The 19,140-nt window shown below is 48.9% G+C and overlaps 4 protein-coding genes across 14 annotated transcripts in view; 2 read left to right on the top strand and 2 right to left on the bottom strand.

The window, feature by feature from the left end:
- The window catches only part of IFT22 (intraflagellar transport 22), a 984,170-nt gene that overhangs the window by 122,949 nt on the left and 842,081 nt on the right, over nucleotides 1-19,140 (bottom strand). The gene's annotated exons all lie outside the window — the stretch shown is intronic.
- Nucleotides 1-19,140, top strand: part of CUX1 (cut like homeobox 1) — a 1,083,765-nt gene that overhangs the window by 248,637 nt on the left and 815,988 nt on the right.
- Nucleotides 1-19,140, bottom strand: part of FIS1 (fission, mitochondrial 1) — a 386,064-nt gene that overhangs the window by 201,873 nt on the left and 165,051 nt on the right. The gene's annotated exons all lie outside the window — the stretch shown is intronic.
- Nucleotides 1-19,140, top strand: part of COL26A1 (collagen type XXVI alpha 1 chain) — a 203,275-nt gene that overhangs the window by 76,464 nt on the left and 107,671 nt on the right. Inside the window, exon 3 of one of the 2 annotated variants that reach the window (XM_050783734.1) lies at nucleotides 13,986-14,089. In XM_050783734.1, coding sequence (XP_050639691.1) covers nucleotides 13,986-14,089 — 104 coding nt within the window. The remainder of the gene's footprint in view (nucleotides 1-13,985; nucleotides 14,090-19,140) is intronic. The other variant, XM_050783735.1, reaches the window with a different exon arrangement.

Below are 19,140 nucleotides of genomic sequence, written 5' to 3'. Positions count from 1 at the left end.
CGCCTCGACCTCCCAAAGTGCTGGGATTACAGGCTTGAGCCACCCCCAGACTGAGACTGCATCCAGGCACCCCGTTCGTTGAATGCTTCGTTCTTTCCACCAATCTTCATTGGGTGCAGACGATGTGCTTAGCCCTAAGATAGGCAGGCGGTGCAGCCAGTGGCTCTGTGGAGGAGAGGGATGTCAGACAAATAATTGCATAGATGGGTGTATAATCATAAGTGCTTAGAAGAGAAGTCTGGGTTCTTTGAGGGTGTAGATTGAAGGGGCCCAGCTTGCTGTAGGGTGGAAGGGCCTGAGTGTGGGCTAGTCAGGGTGGGCTTCTAAGAGGAGGCAGCACTTTCACTGATCTCTGGGAGGCTGCATGTCTTGGGCAGAGACAGAGCACATGCATAAATGGCCAGTGGAGTTCTGAATGGGGGTGGAGTTCTGAATGGGGGCGGAGTTTCTGAATGGGGCGGAGTTTCTGAATGGGGCGAAGTTTCTGAGTGGGGGCGGAGTTCCGAATGGGGCTGGAGTTCTGAATAGGGGCTGAGTTCTGGATGGGGGCGGAGTTCTGAATGGGTAGTTTCCGAATGGGGTGGAGTTCTGAATGGGGCTGGAGTTCTGCATGGGGGCGGAGTTCCGAATGGGGGCGGAGTTCCGAATGGGGGCGGAGTTCTAATTGGGGGCGGGGAGGATGGGTGGCCAAGGAGAGGCGGAGGAGTGGCCAAGGTGGACAGTAGCCAGATGGCAAAAGTACACAAGGTTAGGCTTAGGAGTTGGGTATTGTCCTAAGATTTTTTTCTTTTAAGAGACAGGGCCTCACTGTGTTGCCCAGGCTAGAATGCAGTGGTGCATTCACAGCTCACTGCAGCCTCAAACTCCTGGACTCAAGTGATCCTCCTGGCTTAGCCTTCTAAATAGCTGGAACTACAGGCACGTGCCACTACGTCCCACTGATTTTCTTCTTCTTTTTTTTTTTCTGAGAGAGGGTCTGGCTATGTTTCTCAGGTTGGTCTAAAACTCCTGGACTCTAGCAATCTTCCCACCTCAGCCTTCCAAGTACATGGGGACTACAGGCATGCGCCACTATGCCTGGCTAATTTATACATTTTTGGTAGAAATGGGGGTCTTGCTATGTTACTCAGGTTGGTCTTGAACTCCTGGCTTCAGGTGATCCTCCTGTCTTGGCCTCCTAAAGTGTTGGGATTGCAGGCATAAGCCACCATGCCTGGCCTTGTCCTAAGATTGAAGAAAAGCTAGCAGGGGTTCAAGGAGATTCCTGCTTTAAAAACATCACTTGGGGCCGGGTGCAGTGGCTTACGCCTGTAATCCCAGCACTTTGAGAGGCTGAGGCAGGGGGATCACATGAGGTCAGGAGTTCGAGATCAGCCTGACCAACATGGAGAAACCTCGTCCCTACTAAAAATACAAAATTAGCCAGGTGTGGTGGTGCATGCTTGTGAACCTAGCTACTCCGGAGGCTGAGGCAGGAGAATCGCTTGAACCCAGGAGGTGGAGGTTGCAGTGAGCCAAGATCGTGCCACTGCACTCCAGCCTGGGCGACAGGGTGAGACTCCGTCTGAAAAAAAAAAAAGAGGTGGGGAACCTGGTATGCTGGAGATTTGTGAGAAGACCAGTGTGGCTGGAAAACAAAGTCACCTGGGAGGCCAGGGAGGACACCAGATCAAAGCAGGCAGAGCCCGTGGGCCATACAGTGGACTTGGTGACCACTGGAAGTCCAGGATGGATGGGGCCCCTCCACCTTGGGGAGAATCCAGGCATCAGAGGCCAATCTTGTTTTTGCCTCCAAAATCTAAGAGTTGTTAAAGTCTTAGGGGTAGGAGGGACCCCCCCCCCCCACCCAGGACTGTGTGGCACCTGGCCGGGACCTTGTTATTGGCCCTTAATGTTCCCACCAAGCAGCAAAGTTGACACTACCGTGCAGCTGGTGACTCTGCAGGGAGCCTTGAGGAAGTTGAGTCCCCTCTTGGAGCCTGGTGTCCTCAACTGAGTGTGGCCTCAAGGCTGTCAGAGGTTAAATAAAATATGTACACCCCATTTTTGAGGGAAGGCAGTCCCCAAACTGGATCTGCATTTTAGAAAGTTTGCCTAGGCCAGTCGCAGTGGCTCATGCCTGTAATCCCTGCACTTCGGGAGGCCAAAGCGGGCAGATCACCTGAGGTCGGGAGTTCAAGACCTGCCTGGCCAACATGGTGAAACCTCATTTCTACTAAAAATACAAAAATTAGCCAGGTGTGGTGGTGCGTGCCTGTAATCCCAGCTACTCGGGAGGCTGAGGCAGGAGAATCGCTTGAACCCAGGAGGTGAAGGCTGCAGGGAGCCGAGATTGCATCACTGCACTCCAGTCAGGGCAACAAGCAAGACTGTCTCAAAACAAAAAGAAAAGCAACAAAAAAAGAAAGTTTGCCCAACTGGATCCTAGCAGCAGGGGCTGGCAATTCTTCACGGGGACAGGAGACCAGGCTCCCTCAGGTTTTTTCCCAAGACTGGGAAGAAGGGCCACAAATGTGGAACATGTCTTGGGCATTCAGGTGAGACCCAGGGGGGCTACAAAGCTGAGTCTTGGCCCGTTGGGATGGTGACACAGTGCCACCTACTGGTGTGCCCCGCGCCTGGACTTGGCAGCCATCAGGTTCCGAAGTGGCACAGGCCAAGCCCATGAAATTCAGAATGAGGGGCCGAAAAACACTGTGGCCAGGAGCGGTGGCTCATGCCTGTAATCCCAGCACTTTGGGAGGCCAATATGGGCAGATCACCTGAGGTCAGGAGTTCGAGGCCAGCCTGGCCAACGTGGTGAAACCCTGTCTCTACTAAAAATACCAAAATTAGCTAAAATTAGGTTAAAAATAAAAAATTACTCCTGTAATTCCAGCTACTTGGGAGGCTGAGGCAGGACAATTGCTTGAACCCAGGAGGCAGAGGTTGCAGTGAGCCTCGATTGCGCCACTGCACTCCAGCCTGGGGAACAGAGGGAGACTCTGTCTCAAAAAAAAAAAAAAAAAAAAAAAAAAAAAAAAGAGCATCTCCAGAGATATTAGCTCTGTTTCTGAATCAGGGGCCCAAGATCAGTCCCTGTGTGTAGATGAGAGGAAAAATGTTCCCCTGTGCTGAACAAACACAAATTAGTATTACTGGGCTCTGGAACCGATTCTGCCTGGGTTCAGATCCTAGTTCCACCACCTTGACAAAGTTGCTTAATCTCTTTGTGCCTCAGTTTCCTTGTCTGTAAATTGGGAATAATGACAACTCTTGATCTCAGTCAGCTTATGTAAATCACTCAGTACACTGTGAGTCTGCAATTGAAGCTATTATTATATTTATATATTTTTAAGACAGAGTCTCCCCCTGTCACCCAGACTGGAGTGCAGTGGTGCGATCTCGGCTCACTTCTATCTCCACCTCCCAGGTTTAAGCGATTCTTGTGCCTCAGCCTCCTGAGTAGCTGGGATTACAGGTGCCCACTACCAGGCCTGGCTATTTTTTTGTGTGTTTTTAGTAGAGACATGGTTTCACCAAGTTGGCCAGGCTGGTCTTGAACTCCTGGCCTCAAATGATCCACCTGCCTCAGCCTCCCAAAGGGTTGGGATTACAGGCATGAGCCACTGCGCCCGGCCTATCATATCTACTTTTATTGTTCTCATTACCATCTTCATCATTCCAAGCGCAGATTGAAGTGAGAGTGTCTGGTGCATCTGGAGGGCTCCTGCCTGGTGGGTGAGGGCCAGAGGTGGCTGTGTCAGGTGGAGAAGGTCTAGCACACATGGCTCAGCAGCCCAGACTCTCTCCTGATGACAGTGGGGACGGCCGAAGGGTGTGGGTTCAGAGGAATGAGGTCAGGTCTGTATTTTGCAAACCTGGCATCCATGCACCCCTCCCACACTCACAGCCTTACACCAGGCATCCTGGCCTCCCCGGTATCCTCATCACACAGATCAGGAAATGGGTTCAGAGAGGTTTAGGTACCTGTGCAATGTTGTATAGTGAATTATGGGCAGAGCCCAAATGCCAAGCTTGCACTCCTGAGCCCAGGGCTCCATTGATCCCATTGCGTGGAGGTTAAGGGAGGGACCTGATTTTTTTGGCATCGGCTGTGCTCAGCAGGGTGCAGACAACAGCAGCTTGGTCCTTGCACCTGCTCCAGGCCCTGGGTGGATTCTGTAGTTTTTCTGGTCTCTTGTAGTCGGAAGAGTAATCTCATTTCAGGAATTAATTTTAAAACTGCCATTTTTAATCTAAACAAAAGCTTCTCCTCTGTCCCAGCTGGGCCTGCTTCTGGCTGGCAGATCCGCGGCAGCGAGAGGGTTGTGAGCCCTTTCTTTTTTTCTAGGTCTTTCTTTTTCTTTCTTTCTTTGAGATGGAGTCTCGCTCTGTCTCCCAGGCTGGAGTGCGGCGGCATGATCTCGGCTCACTGCAACCTCCACCTCCCGGGTTCAAGTGATTCTCCTTTCTAGGCCCCTGAGTAGCTGGGATCCCAGGCGTGCGCCACTACGCACAGCTAATTTTTGTATTTTTAGTAGAGACTGGGTTTCCCCATATTGGCCAGGCTGGTGGTCTTGAACTCCTGATGTCAAGTGATCCACCTGCCTCAGCTTCGCAAAGTGCTGGGATTACAGGCCGGAGACACCACGCTCCATCTGTCTTTATTTTTCACTTGCAGATACTGATTAGGGGCCCTTGGGATGGAAAAGAAGGGGGCCAGGCAGATGCCGGGACAGAGAGTCTTACTCAGTGGATACTGTTGCCTTCTGTTGATATGGCCCCTGAGAGTGACTCCTGTGGATTGCTGGCCCCTTCGTAGGGTGCGTTCTCGGATCTCCCAGGCACGACGCATGCCCAGCCTGGGCACTTCCACGTCGCAGGGGTTGGGAGGCCCTGTTCTGGCTGCCTGCTCAGAGCCGTGGCCTCCACCTCTGACTTCCCAGGATCCCCCTTACTGCTGGGTCACCCAGTCCCAGATGCCCCTCTTGCAAGTCCTGCTTCCTTTGTGGGGTGCTGGGGCTCCGCATGTGGCCGACGTGAAATACACACGTATGCTGCAGAGGGGAGCTGGCTACTGTACTCTGCCACTGCTCTCCCCTCCAAGCTAGAGTCAGAGTCCTCCCAGGCTCCTGTGGCCCCCAAACTGGGGAAGGGGTATTGTACTCTCCTTGGGGTTCTCTTGGGAGTAAGGTAGGAAGCAGCTAAATCTCCCCTCTGAGGTGCTGGGGTGAGGGTCAGCACGTTCTTCAAAGAAATCCAGGCTCAGGATATTGCAACCCCGCGCCCCTCCCCACCATGAATTCTTCACTTTTTTTTTTTTTTTTTTTTTCTTTTTGAGGCACAGTTTCACTCTGTCACCCAGGCTGGGATGCAGTGGCACCATCTTGGCTCACTGCAACCTCTGCCTCCCAGGTTCAAGAAATTCTACTGCCTCAGCCTCCTGAGTAGCTGGGATTACAGGCGTCTGCCACCACACCTGGCTAATTTTTTTTTCTTTTTTTTGAGATGGAATCTCGCTCTGTTGCCCAGGCTGGAGTGCAGTGGCGCAATCTCGGCTCACTGCAAGTTCCACCTCCCGGGTTCACGCTATTCTCCTGCCTCAGCCTCCTGAGTAGCTGGGACTATAGCCGCCTGCCACCACGCCCAGCTAATTTTTGTATTTTTAGTAGAGACGGGGTTTCATCTTGTTAGCCAGGATTGTCTCGATCTCCTGATCTCGTGATCTGCCCGTTTCGGCCTCCCAAAGTGCTGGGATTACAGGCGTGAGCCACTGCGCCTGGCAATTTTTTTGTATTTTTTAGTAGAGACGGAATTTCACCATGTTGGCCAGGCCAGGCTGGTCTCAAACTCCTGACCTCAAGTGACCCACCCGCCTCGGCCTCCCAAAGTGCAGGGATGACAGGCGTGAGCCACCCTGCCTGGCCCACTTTCCTTTACATAGCCTGGAGGCGGAGATGCTAAGGCTGCTGGAACTGGTTTCACCGGGCAAGACGTTTCGTGCATGGCTGCTGTAGCTCCTCACTTTGGGGACACTGGGCACCTATGGCATTGTCCTAAGCCTTTGGGACCCCTCCTGAAATGGTGGGTGATGAGTCCCGTTTTAGCATCACCCTGTAACACAGCAACGAGGCAGCACGTGAATGTGAGAGTGTGTGTGTGTGCACATGTGCATATCAAGTGTGTTGGGAGCTGGGCACAGTGGCTTATGCCTGTAATCCCAACACTTTGGGAGGCTGAGGAGGTGGGAGAATCACTTGAGCTCAGGAGTTCGAGACCAGACTGGGCAACATAGCAAGAAACGCCTCTATAAAAAATGTTAACAGGACTGGCGCGGTGGCTCATGCTTGTGATCCCCAGCACTTTGGGAGGCCAAGGCCGGTGGATCACCCGAGGTCAGGAGTTCAAGACCAGTTTGGCCAAAATCGCAAGACCCTGTCTCCACTAAAAGTACAAAAAAAAAAAAAAAAATAGCTAGATGTGGTGGCGGGTGCCTGTAATCCCAGCTACTCGGGAGGTTGAGGCAGGAGAATCGCTTGAACCAGGGAGGCGGAGGTTGCAGTGAGCCAAGATCATGCCATTGCATTCTAGCCTGGGCAACAAGAGTGAAACTCTGTCTCAAAAAAGTAAATAAACAAATAGATAAATAACAAAAAGCTGGGCACAGTGGCTCACACCTGTAGTCCTAGCACTTTGGGAGGCCGAGGTTGATGGTTTGCTTGAGGTCCCGAGTTCGATGCCAGCCTGGCCAATGTGGTGAAACTCTGTCTCAAGTGAAAATACAAAAATTAGCTGGGCATGGTATTACACCTGTAATCCCCGCTACTCGGGAGGGTGAGGCAGGAGAATTGCTTGAACCCGGGAGGAGGAGGTTGCAGTGAGCTGAGATTGCATTAGTGCACTCCAGCCTGGGCAACAGAGTGAGACTCTGTCTCAAAAAAAAAAAAAAAAAAAAAAGAAAGAAAAACAAAAAACAAACAAAAATTAGCTGGGTGTGGTGGTGCATGCCTGTAGTCCCAGCTACTTGGGAGGCTGAGGCAGGAGGATCACTTGAACTAGGGAGGTTGAGGCTGCAGCGAGCCATGATTGCATCACTGCACTCCAGCCTGGGTGACAGAGCAAGACCCCAGCTCAAAAAAGAGAAAAAAAAAGTGCGTGGGTAAGTGCATGAGTGTGCATGTGTGCTTATGTGAGTGTGAACATGTAAGAGTGTATGTGAGTGTGACAGAGTAAGTGAATGTGTGTTGGTGTGTATGTGAGCAAGTAGGCACATATGAGCATTTGAGACAGCGTGCAAGTGTGTGTGTGTGAGTTTAGACAGCGTGTGAGTTATGAGTGTAAGCATGTGAGTTACGTGAGTGTGAGCATACATGGGTATGTTGATGAAAAGACTCAAACTCTGTAAAATATTTGACGACATTTATTGTGAGCCAAATATAAGTGGCCATGGCCCATGATATAGCCCCCAGGAGACCCTGAGAACATACCCTTACGGTGACTGGGCCACAGTTAGGTTTTATACATTTTAGGGGGACATAAGACATCAATCAATACATGTAAGATATGCAATGGGACAACAGAAAGCTGGAGTTTCCAGGTCATAGGTGGATTCAAAGATTTTTTTTTTTTTTTTTTGAGATGGAGTGTCGCTCTGTCACCCAGGCTGGAGTGCAGTGGTGTGATCTTGGCTCGCTGCAACCTCCGCCTCCCGCGTTCAAGCGATTCTCCTGCCTCAGCCTCCCGAGTAGCTGGGATTACAGGCGTGCACCACCACGCCTGGTTAATTTTTGTATTTTTAGTAGAGATGGAGTTTTACCATCTTGGCCAGGCTGATCTTGAACTCCTGACCTCAGGCGATCCGCCTGCCTCAGCCTCCCAAAGTGCTGGGATTGCAGGCGTGAGCCCCCACTCCCAGCCCTGGATTCAAATATTTTCTGATTGGCAACTGGTTAAAAGAGTTTATCTAAATACCTGGAATCAATAGAAAGAGAATGTCTGGGTTAAGACAAGGGATGGTGAGAGGCCGGGCATGGTGGTTCATGCCTATAATCCCAGCATTTTGAGAAGCTGACATGGGAGGATCACTTGAGCCCAGGAGTTTAAGAACATCCTGGGCAACATGTCTATACCTTGTCTCTACAAAATACAAAAACAATTAGCCAGGTGTGGTGGTGTGTGTCTGTACTTCCAGCTACTCAGGAGGCTGAGAGGGGAGGATTGCTTGTGCTGGAGGAGGCGGAGGCTGCAGTGAGCCGTGATCGCTCCGTTGCACTCCAGCCTGGGTGACAGGTGAGACTCTGTTTCAAAAAATAAAATAATATAAAATAAGAGATTGTGGAGACTTAGGTTCTTATCACGCAAATGCAGCCTCCAGGTAGCAGGCTTCAGAGAGAATAGTGTGTAAATGTTTCTTGTCAGATTTTAAAAGATGTCAGACTATTAGTTGACTCTCTCCTGGATATCAAAAAGGCCTGGAAAAGGGAAAGGGATTCTCTACAGAATGTAGATTCCCCCCCACCCTCCACCCCCACCACAAGAGACAGCTTTGCAGCGCTATTTTGAGATATGACAAAGAGCCGGGTGCTGTGGCTCACGCCTGTAATCCCAACACTTTGGGAGGCCGAGGCAGGTGGATCACCTGAGGTCAGGAGTTGAAAACCAGCCTGGCCAACATGGCAAAACCCCCTCTCTTACTAAAAAATACAAAAAATTAGCTGGGCATGGTGGTGGGCCCCTGTGATCCCAGTTACTCAGGAGCTGAGGCAGGAGAATCACTTGAACCCCGGAGGCAGAGTTTGCAGCGAGCCAAGATTTCGCCACTACATTCCAGCCTGGGCAACAAAGCAAGGCTCTGTCTAAAACCAAATCAAAAGATATGGCATAGAAACATATTTGAGGTTAAAATATTTTGATTTCCTTCCTTACCTGCCATGCGATGTTATGCCAGAGCCTGGTTGGAAAGCCAGCCACATTATATAGGGTTAAAATAAAACCTGTGTGATGAGGCTTTGTGATTTGAACGGCGTGACTCCCCAGGCTCCTTAGATAGGAATCTGGGCAAGAGAAGAAAATGGTCAGAGTTTAGTCCTCAGGTAGGTGAGGGTGTTTAGTGTGTTAGTGTGAGGCTGAGTGTGTGTTTATCCAATCGTGTGAGAAGGTGCGTGTGTGTGTGCATGATTGTGTAAAAGTATGTGAATGTGAGTGTGCCTGAGTGAGTCTGAGGGTGCTGAGCGTGTGTTCTGGTGAGAGTGTGTGTGTGGAAGTGTGCATGAGTGTGTTTGTGTGAGTGTGCAGCACGAGTGTGTGTGTGAGTGTGAGAGAGCAAATGAGAGTGTGAATGTGTGAGCGTGTGTGTATGTGTTAGTTTGTGAGAGCTTGCAAGTGAGTTTGTGCAAGCGTGTGAAGGTGTGAGAGTGTGTGAGTGCACGTGCGTGCTCACGTGGGTGTGTATGTGAGTGTGTGTGTATTGTGAAAATAGTGCATTTGTCCTCTTCAGAGTCAGGCTCATCATCCCATCCAGAGTCACTTGTTGTAAGGAGGGGTGACCTTGGCATTACTGCTCTGCCAGCCCTTTCCAACTCCCCATCCTGCACTGGGTTGCCCAGTTGCTCCCAAAGGCTGGGGATTTTGCTCTCCAGCTCACAGCTGTGGGCACCTCTCCTGGCCATCTCCTACCTCCTTACTACAGACTTCCTACCCCAGCTGCACACAACTACGCCACCCCCCCGATCTCCAGAGGGAAACTGGTTTGCTGGAATGTTTGTGAAACACGAGTGTAGGTTTTTGCTTTAAAAAAAAAAGAAATGAGCATAACAGGATTTTTCAGATTCAGAGCCGTACTTCTGAAATCCAATTCTCCACTCATGTGTTTTCCTGTCAACAGTGCGTCTCCAAACGTCACACCTGCTGCTACCAATTAAATCATGATTGTTTCATTCACCGATGAAGTTGCTCCATGTCAGCACATTTAAATTTTGTGAAGTTATGTAGTTTTGTCTTCAGGAGGACATTGTGCAAACTTGATTAAGCAGCAGTTATGACAATGCACGTAAAGTGAATAATAAAACCTGAATGTGTCTCCCTTATGAAATTTGGTCATGCATTTTATATTCACGATTCTTGGAGTGTGACAAAAAAGCATCCAACTTATGTGTAAGAAAAATTTCAGAACTGTGGGAGCGTGAAATTTTACCACGGGATTCACAGCATTTTGCAAGAATTTTTTTTTTTTTTTAATTCCTGCAAGAGTCCCCCTACTGTATTGCAAGTTTTTTCCTTTTTCTTTTCTTTCTTTCTTTTTTTTTTTTTTTTTTTTAGAGACAGGGTCTTGCTCTGTTGCCCAGGCTAAGTGCAGTGGTTCGATCATGGCTCACTGTAGCCTCAAAACTCCTGGGCTCCAGTGACCCTCCCACCTCAGCCTCCCAAGTAGCTGGAACTACAGGTGTGCACCACTATGCTGGGTTAATTTTTTTATTTTTATTTTTTGTAGAGACAGCATCTTGGTATATTGCCCAGGCTGGTCTCGAACTTCTGACTTCAAGCAATCCTCCTGCCTCGGCCTCCCAAAGTGCTAGGACTACAGGTGTAACCCCTGCTCCTGGCCTTGTATGCCAAGTTTTCTTCATTGATGTGTCTTGCTTTTCTCAGGATGAGGACACAGTTTTATAAATTTATGACCACAATATAGCACAAAGTGGGTGGTCAGTAAACCCACTTTGGGTTCATTGTTGGTGAATCAACCACAAGAAATAATAATTGGGAAAAAGGTCAGAGTAGATGATAGTTGAAAATTTTGCAGGTCCTGCTAATTTTTTTTTTTTTTCTTTCTTTCTTTCTTTCTTTCTTTCTTTCTTTCTTTCTTTCTTTCTTTCTTTCTTTCTTTCTTTCTTTCTTTTTCTTTCTTTCTTTCTTTTCTTTCTTTCTTTTTTTTCTTTCTTTCCTTCCTTCCTTCCTTCCTTCCTTCCTTCCTTCCTTCCTTCCTTCCTTCCTCCTTCCTTCCTTTCTTCCTCTCCTTCCTTCCTTCCTGCCTCTCTCCCCTCCCGCCTCTCTCCCCTCCCTCCCTCCCTCCTTCCTTCCTTCCTTCCTTCCTGCCTGCCTGCCTGCCTGCCTGCAAAGGTATGATCTCTGCTCACTGCAACCTCTGCCTCCTGGGTTCAAGTGATTCTCCTGCCTCAGCCTCCCGAGTAGCTGGGATTATAGGCATGTGCCACCATACCCGACTAATTTTTGTATTTTTAGTAGAGATGAGGTTTCTCCATGTTGGGCAGGCTGCTCTTGAACTCCCGACGTCAGGTAATCTGCCCACCTTGGCCTTCCAAAGTGCTAGGATTACATGTGTGAGCCACTGTGCCTGGCCCCTTTTCTTTCTTTATCATCTTGGTCAGTGTTCAGTGTTTAGGACACTTTCCCATCACAGGTAGCCACACTTGGAGAATTGTAGAATGGCAGAGCTAGAGGGGACTTTATTTTTAATTTAATTTAATTTGTTTATTTTTTTTGAGATGGAGTCTCACTCTGTTGCCCAGGCTAGAGTGCAGTGGCATGATCTCGGCTCACTGCAACCTCCGCCTCCCAGGTTCAAGCTGTTCTCCTGCTTCAGCCTCTCAAGTAGCTGGGACTACAGGCACCTGCCACCATGCCTGGCTAATTTTTGTATTTTTAGTAGAGACAGGGTATCACCATCTTGGCCAGGCTGGTCTAGAACTCCTGACCTCAGTTGATTCACCTACCTCGGCCTCCCAAAGTTCTGGGATTACAGGCGTGAGCCACCATGTCTGGCCAGGGACTTTATGTTTATTATTATTTTTCATTTGTAGAAATTTATGGGTTACAAGTGCAACTGATATATTGCACAGTGGTGAAGTCAGGGCTCTCAGGAAATCCATCACCCAAATAATGTACTGTATTAGGCTGTTCTTGCATTGCTATAAAGAAATAACTGAGACTGGGTAATTTATAAAGACAAGTTTAATGTGGCTCACAATTCTGCAGGTTTACAAGCATGGTGCCGGCATCTGCTTGGCCTCTGGGGAGGTGTCTGGGAGCTTTCATTCATGGCGGAAGGCGAATTGGGTGAAAGAGAGTAAGGGGGCACCAGGCGTGATGGCTCATGCCTGTAATCCCAGCACTTGGGAGGCCGAGGTGGGCGGATCACGAGGTCGGGAGATCGAGACCATCCTGGTCAACAAGGTGAAACCCCGTTTCTACTAAAAATACAAAAATTAGCTGGGCGTGGTGGCGCATGCCTGTAATCCCAGCTACTCGAGAGGCTGAGGAAGGAGAATCACTTGAACCAGGGAGGCGGAGGTTGCAGTGAGCCGAGATTGTGCCGCTGAATTCCAGCCCAACAACAGAGCAAGATTTCGTCTCAAAAAAAAAAAAAAAAAAGAAGACAGTGATGGGGGAGGCACCACACAATTTTAAACAACCAGATGTCACGTGAACTGAAAGCCAGAACCCACTTATCACCAAGGGGATAGTGCTAGACCATTCATGAGAGGTCTGTCCCCCCATCTAATCACCTCCCACCAGGCTTCACCTAATGCTGGGAATTACATTTCAACCTGAGATTTGGAGTTTGGACAAATATCCAAACTATATCACGTACATTGCATTCATTACCTACCCACTCCCCTTCCGTGTCTCCATTGTGTATACGTTGTTTACCTCCCTCTTAGAGAACATATGGTATTTGTCTTTCTGTGCCTGGGTGGTTCATGTAACATAACAGCTTCCAGTTCCGTCCATGTTTAGATCACAGCTGACACAGAGAGGGATGGTGACTTGTCCAGGGTCACATAGCTGTCACTGCCCAAGGGGTTCACCTTGCCTGCTGCTTAGACAGAGCTGATTTATCAAGACAGGGGAATTGAAATAGAGAAAGATGGTCGGGCACAGTTGCTCACGCCTATAATCACAGCACTTTGGGAGGCTGAGGTGGGTGGATCACTTGAGGCCAGCCTCACCAATATGGTGAAACCCTGTCTCTACCAAAAATACAAAAATTAGCTGGGCATGGTGGCACACACCTGTAATCCCAGTTACTCGGGAGGCTGAGGCAGGAGAGTCGCTTGAATCCAGGAGGCAGAGGTTGCAGTGAGCCGAGATTGCACCACTGCACTCCAGCCTGGGCAACAGAGTGAGACTCTGTCTCAACTAAAAAAAAAAAAAAAAAAGAGAGAGAGAGAGAGATAGAGAAAGAGTAATTTACACAGAGCCTGCTGTGCGGGGAACTGGAGGTTTTAATCACCTAAATCAGTCTCCTGGGCATTCGGGACGGAATTTTTAAAGACAATTTGGTGGGTAGAGGCTCGGGAGGTGGGGAGTGGTGACTGGTCAGGTTGGAGACGGAATCATAGTGGGCTGAAGTGAGATTTTCTTGCCGTCTTCTGTTCCTGGATGGGGTCGTAGCACTGCTCAAGCCAGATTACAGGTCTGGGTGGTATCAGCTGATCCATCGAGGATAGGATCTGCAAAATATCTCAAGCACTGACCTTAGGTTTCATAATAGCGATGTTATCCCCAGGAGCAATTTGGGGAGGTTCAGACTCTCGCAGCCATAGGCTGCATGGCCCCCTAAACCATAATTTCTAACCCTGTAGCTAATTTGTTAGTCCTACAAAGGCAGACTTGTCTCCAGGCAAGAAGGGGGTCTTTTTGGGAAAGAGATACTATCAATTTTGTTTCAGAGTCAAACCATAAACTACATTTCTTCCCAAGATTAGTTCAGCCTACTCCCAGGAATGAACGAGGACAGCCTGAAGGTTAGAAGCAAGACGGAGTTGGTTAAGTCTGATCTCTTTCACTGTCATAACTTCCTCCGTTATGATTTTTGCAAAGGCATTTGCACAGCCAGTGAACACGGACCTCCGCAGTGGTTTCCACGCCATGGGGGCCTCCCGGAGCCCTGGCTGGGCAAAATAGCCTGACCCATCTTTGCAGGAGTGGGGTCTGGAGGTGGGTGGGCCGGAGCTTGTGCCCCGCTGACGCTGTCTGTGTGTTAGTTACAGGACTCTGATCAGACCCACCTACAGAGTGTCCTACCGCACGGTGACGGCGCTGGAGTGGAGGTGCTGCCCTGGCTTCACCGGGAGCAACTGTGATGAGGGTAAGTCTGCAGTCACTTGGGGTGCAGGGGGCCAGGCGCGGGTCAGGCTGGCGTTTCTCCCTCCTCTGGCCTCCTCCTGCAAGCAGCTCTCCTTTCCTCCGTAACTTGAAATCCTTTCCTTTTCCCAATCACCTCTGAAACAAATGTTCTGGATCGGCCTGGCCAAACCAGGGTGAAGCTGCCCGCCCTGCCCGTGGGCACTGAGGCAGGTGCCAGTTTGCATTGGTTAGGTAGTGGAATACACAAGCCAAAAACAGCACTGGTGCCAGGGAAAGGGATTGATTTCTAGCCTGTTTCTTCCACTTCTGGCTCCGATGCACCCAGAACCCTTGGGGCGGGCAGAGTTGGATATCTGGGCTCTGAGCAAATGCGCATGAGGTCCCACCAGCCTTGAGGACAAGGACTTTGTAGACTGAGACGGAGAGGCTGACAGGTAGCCTCAGATAGACGTTCACCCAGCTGCTTTCTGCCTTTCTGCCCTGCTGGTGTTTAGCCCGGGGGCCTGGGCTCAGCCCGACTCTGGAGCATGAGAGGGCCACACAACAGCACTTAGGTGGGCCAACAGTGGCGGACAGAGCAAATGCCCCTTCACTGCTGGCTAGGGAAATCGAGTCCCGCCTAATGAACAAGTGTGCAGCCCACCTTGTTCCCCAGCATGGCTGGATGAGTCTGGAGGCTGAGGCTCAGGGGTCAGATTTTTTTTTTTTCTTTTTCTTTTTTTTTTTTTTGAGACAAGATCTCACTCTGTTGCCCAGGCTGGAGTGCAGTGATATGACCATGGCTCACTGCAGCCTCGAACTCCTGGGCTCAATCCATCCTCCCACTTCAGCCTCTCGTGCAGCTGGGAGTGTAGGTGTGCACCACCACACCTAGCTATTTTTTTGTATGATTTTTAGAGACGGGTCTTGCAATGTTGCTCAGGCTGGTCTCGAACTCCTTGGCTCAAGTGATCCTCCCGCCTCGGCCTCCCAAAGTGCTGGGATTACTGGCGTGAACCACCCCTGAACCACCCCGCCTGGCCAGAGGGGTCAGTTTTGTATTTGGAAACAGTAGCTGTCTCCCACTTTCGCTTTCTCACAAAATTCTTCTCTTCTCTGTCATCTTGTTACTTATTGATTTGACTGTAGTATTTATATGCTTTGAGTGGAAACTGCCTAAAGAGCTCTTTGGGTTACAAAGAATAACGCAATTGACAGAAATAGCAAGATTCCGACAATTGCTTCAGGGGGCCTCTGGCCCAGAGCAGAGCTGAAGGAAAAAGGCCAGGACGCCACAGAGTCCGACAGGTGCCTCTTGTTGTGGTTGATGAGGTGCCTGATGCTGGCAGGGGAGGCTGGACTATCCTTGTTGGAGGTTCCGGGGCTGACTTGGACCCTTCTTCAGAGAGAAGCAGGAAGGACCTCCAAGGTGAGGGGATGCCAGGTTTCCAGGCAGTGGGCCGGCCCTGGTATAATGCTATGGTGTCGAACGACCACAGCTCACAGGTCCCTCATGGTGGCCTGAGCCCTTCAATGCCAGGACTTGGATCTGCCATTTTGGTCAGCGCCGTGGCTGTGGACGCAGCCATCAGGTCCCCCCAAGAGGGCGGAGCAGGCCTGCCATCTGGATCCTGCCAGGGGCCAAGATGCGAGTGTTGCTAGGGAAGTGATTGGTTTACTCTTATGTAAGTACCTGAGCCTGTTTCAGTGATCAATAAAATCAGCAATGTTAGCCAGGAATGGTGGCTCATGACTGTAATCCCAGTGCTTCAGGAGGCTGAAGCCAGAGGATCGATTGAGCCCAGGAGTTTGAGACCAGTCTGGGAAACATGCTGAAACCCTGTCTCTACTAAAATATACAAAAATTAGCCAGGTGGGGTGACATGTGCCTATAGTCCCAGGTACTCAGAAGGCTGAGGTAAGAGGATCACTTGAGCCCAGGAGGGTGAGGATGCAGTGAGCCGAGATCAAGCCACTGCACTTCAACCTGGGCAACAGAGCAAGACCCTGTCTCCAAAAAAAAAAAAAAAAAAAATTCAGCTATGTTGGGAAGCTCATCTGAGCCAGAGATTTTACTGTGGCTTGGTCGCATAGACCATGGCAGCTTGCAGTGAGGTACTGGATGTGCTTCTCTCTAGGCTGACCATCCAAGTCTTGCTTCCAGAAGCCCTCTCAGCATTAGGAAGGCTTTAGCAGCTGGGCTCAGTGGCTCACGCCTGTAATCCCAACACTTTGGGAGGCCAAGGTGGGCGGATCACTTGAGGTCAGGAGTTCGACACAAGCCTGGCCAACATGGTGAAACCCTTTCTTTACCAAAAATACAAAAATTAGCCGGGCGTGGTGACGTGTGCCTATAATCCCAGCTACTTGGGAGGCTGAGGCATGAGAATTGCTTGAACCTGGGAGGCAGAGGTTGCAATGAACCAAGATCATGCTGCTGCACTCCAGCCTGAGTGACAGAGTGACACTCCGTCTCAAAAAAAAAAAAAAAAAAAGACTTCAGGGCCCTTCTCTCAGCTCTCAGCTCCCAGAGGCCCTAAACTTTCCTGTCACTGCCCTAGCAATCCCTGGAGACCACTGTAGAGCTTGAACATATACATTTTTCAGCTCTCGTAGTCTCTTTATTGAAAAATGAATGCTATTGGCCAGGCGCGGTGGCTCAAGCCTGTAATCCCAGCACTTTGGGAGGCCGACATGGGCGGATCACGAGGTCAGGAGATCGAGACCATCCTAGCTAACCTGGTGAAACCCCATCTCTACTAAAAAAATACGAAAAACTGCCGCACGAGGTGGTGGGCGCCTGTAGTCCCAGCTACTCGGGAGGCTGAGGCAGGAGAATGGTGTAAACCGGGAGGCGGAGCTTGCAGTGAGCTGAGATCCGGCCGCTGCACTCCAGCCTGGGCGACAGAACAAGACTCCGTCTCAAAAAAAAAAAAAAGAAAGAAAGAAAGAAAGAAAAATGAATGCTATTAAATGAAGTGTAAGTCTCAAAATGCTTAAGAGCTTTGGGAGGCCAAGGCAGGCAGATCACCTGAGGTCAGGAGTTCAAGACCAGCCTGGCCAACACAGTGAAACTCCATCTTTATTAAAAATAGAAAAATTAGCTGGGCGTGGTGGCAGGTGCCTGTAATCCCAGCTGCTCGGGAGGCTAAGGCAGGAGGATCGCTTGAACCCGGGAGGCAGAAGTTGCAGTGAGCCGAGATCGTGCCACTTCTTTCCAGCCTGGACAATAGAGTGAGACTCTGTCTCAAAAGGAAAAAAAAATATGCTTAAGTGGTCATTCTCATGCAAGTACATAGTGAGCACTGTTTGATTTACGGGTTTTATCGAACTCATTTAATGAGGGAACTGGCAGAATAACAAAGCTGGTTTAAAAGAGGATGAGAGCTGGGACACAGTATAATTCCAGTGCTATGGGAGGCTGAGGCCAGAGGATCACTTGAGGCTAGGAGTTTGAGACCTGCTTGAGAAACATAGCGAGACCCCGTCTCTACAAAAAAAGAGAAATTAGCCAGGTGTGATGTCACATGCCTGTAGTCTCAGCTACTCAGGAGGCTGAGGGGGAAGGATCCCCTGAGCCTAGGAGGTCAAGGCTATAGTGAGCTATGATTGTGCTGCTGCACTCTAGCCTGGGTGATAGAGTGAGACCCTGTGTCTAAACAAATGAGCAAAAAGAGGATTAGAGGAACTGATATATGTGTGTATACACACATGCGTGTATTTGTACACTGGGGGTCTCCAAGACGACCCTTAGGTTTGGCACCTTGCTAGAAGAACTCAGAGAATGTATTAAAAACTCTTATGCTCATGGTCATGGTTTATTACAGCAAAAAGATACAGATTAGGCCCGGCACGGTGACTCATGCCTGTAATCCCAGCACTTTGGGAGGCCGAGGTGGGAGGATCACTTGAGGCCAGGAGTTCGAGACCAGCCTGGCCAACGTGATCAAACCCTGACTCTACCAAAAACATGACAATTAGCTGGGCATGGTGGTGGGCGCCTGTAATCCCAGCTACTTGGGAGGCTGAGGCAGGAGAATCGCTTGAACCCAGGAGGCAGAGGTTGCAGTGAACTGAGATTGTGCCATTGTACTCTAGCCTGGGCGACAGAGTGAAACTCGGTCTCAAAAAAAAGATAGAGATTAAAATGAGCCAGGGAAGAGACACGTGGGGCAGGCAGGGCCCAGGAGAGTTTCATGTATGGAACCTCTAGTTGTCCCCTCCCAATGGAGTTGTGGACAGTGGTACTTCCCCAGCAATGACATGTGTCAATATATACAAAGTATTGCCACCCAGGGAACCTCATCTGAACCAGAGATTTTACTGTCTTGGTCATATGGACTATGGCCAGCCTGTATGGCTGACTCAGATTCTAGCCCCTCTGAAAGTTGAGCTGGTACCAGGTGGTGCAAGGATGTCCTCATCAATGACATTGTTAGCACAAACCATCCAATGTGGCCTGAGTTAGCATAGACCATGTGGCATGGTCGAAGGTCCCCAAGTAGATGGACACTGTGACCAAGCTAGACATTCTGAGGGCTTCCAAATACCTCCCACGAGCCAAGTGCAAAGGCCAGACCTCCTTTAGGGTAAGATTAATTCTTTGTGTGTGTATATATAATATGTATATTACATATTATTATTGAAATATATAATATATAGTCATTGTGATATATAATATGTAAATAATATATATTCTATATTCAATAATATAGAATTATTGAATTATTTATATTACATATTCTATATGAATATAAATATTCAATATAAATATTCATTCATTATGAATTCCATATTCTATGTGAATATGGAATATAGAATAATATACAATGATATATGAATATTTAATGTGTTATTAATAATGTATATATTCCAGTAATATATTATATATTATCAAATAATTATTGATATTAATTATTGATAATAAATATTGAATAATTATTGATCTATTGAATAATGTATAATACTGAATAATGTCATTGAATAATTGTTTATATATAACTGAATAATTATTGATAATAATTAATATATATTCCAGTAATATAGTATATGTATTATTGAAATATATAATAC

Source organism: Macaca thibetana, chromosome 3 (assembly GCF_024542745.1).
Source record: "Macaca thibetana thibetana isolate TM-01 chromosome 3, ASM2454274v1, whole genome shotgun sequence".
NCBI classification, from domain to species: Eukaryota; Metazoa; Chordata; class Mammalia; order Primates; family Cercopithecidae; genus Macaca; species Macaca thibetana.
This window is presented reverse-complemented; position numbering and strand designations above follow the sequence as displayed.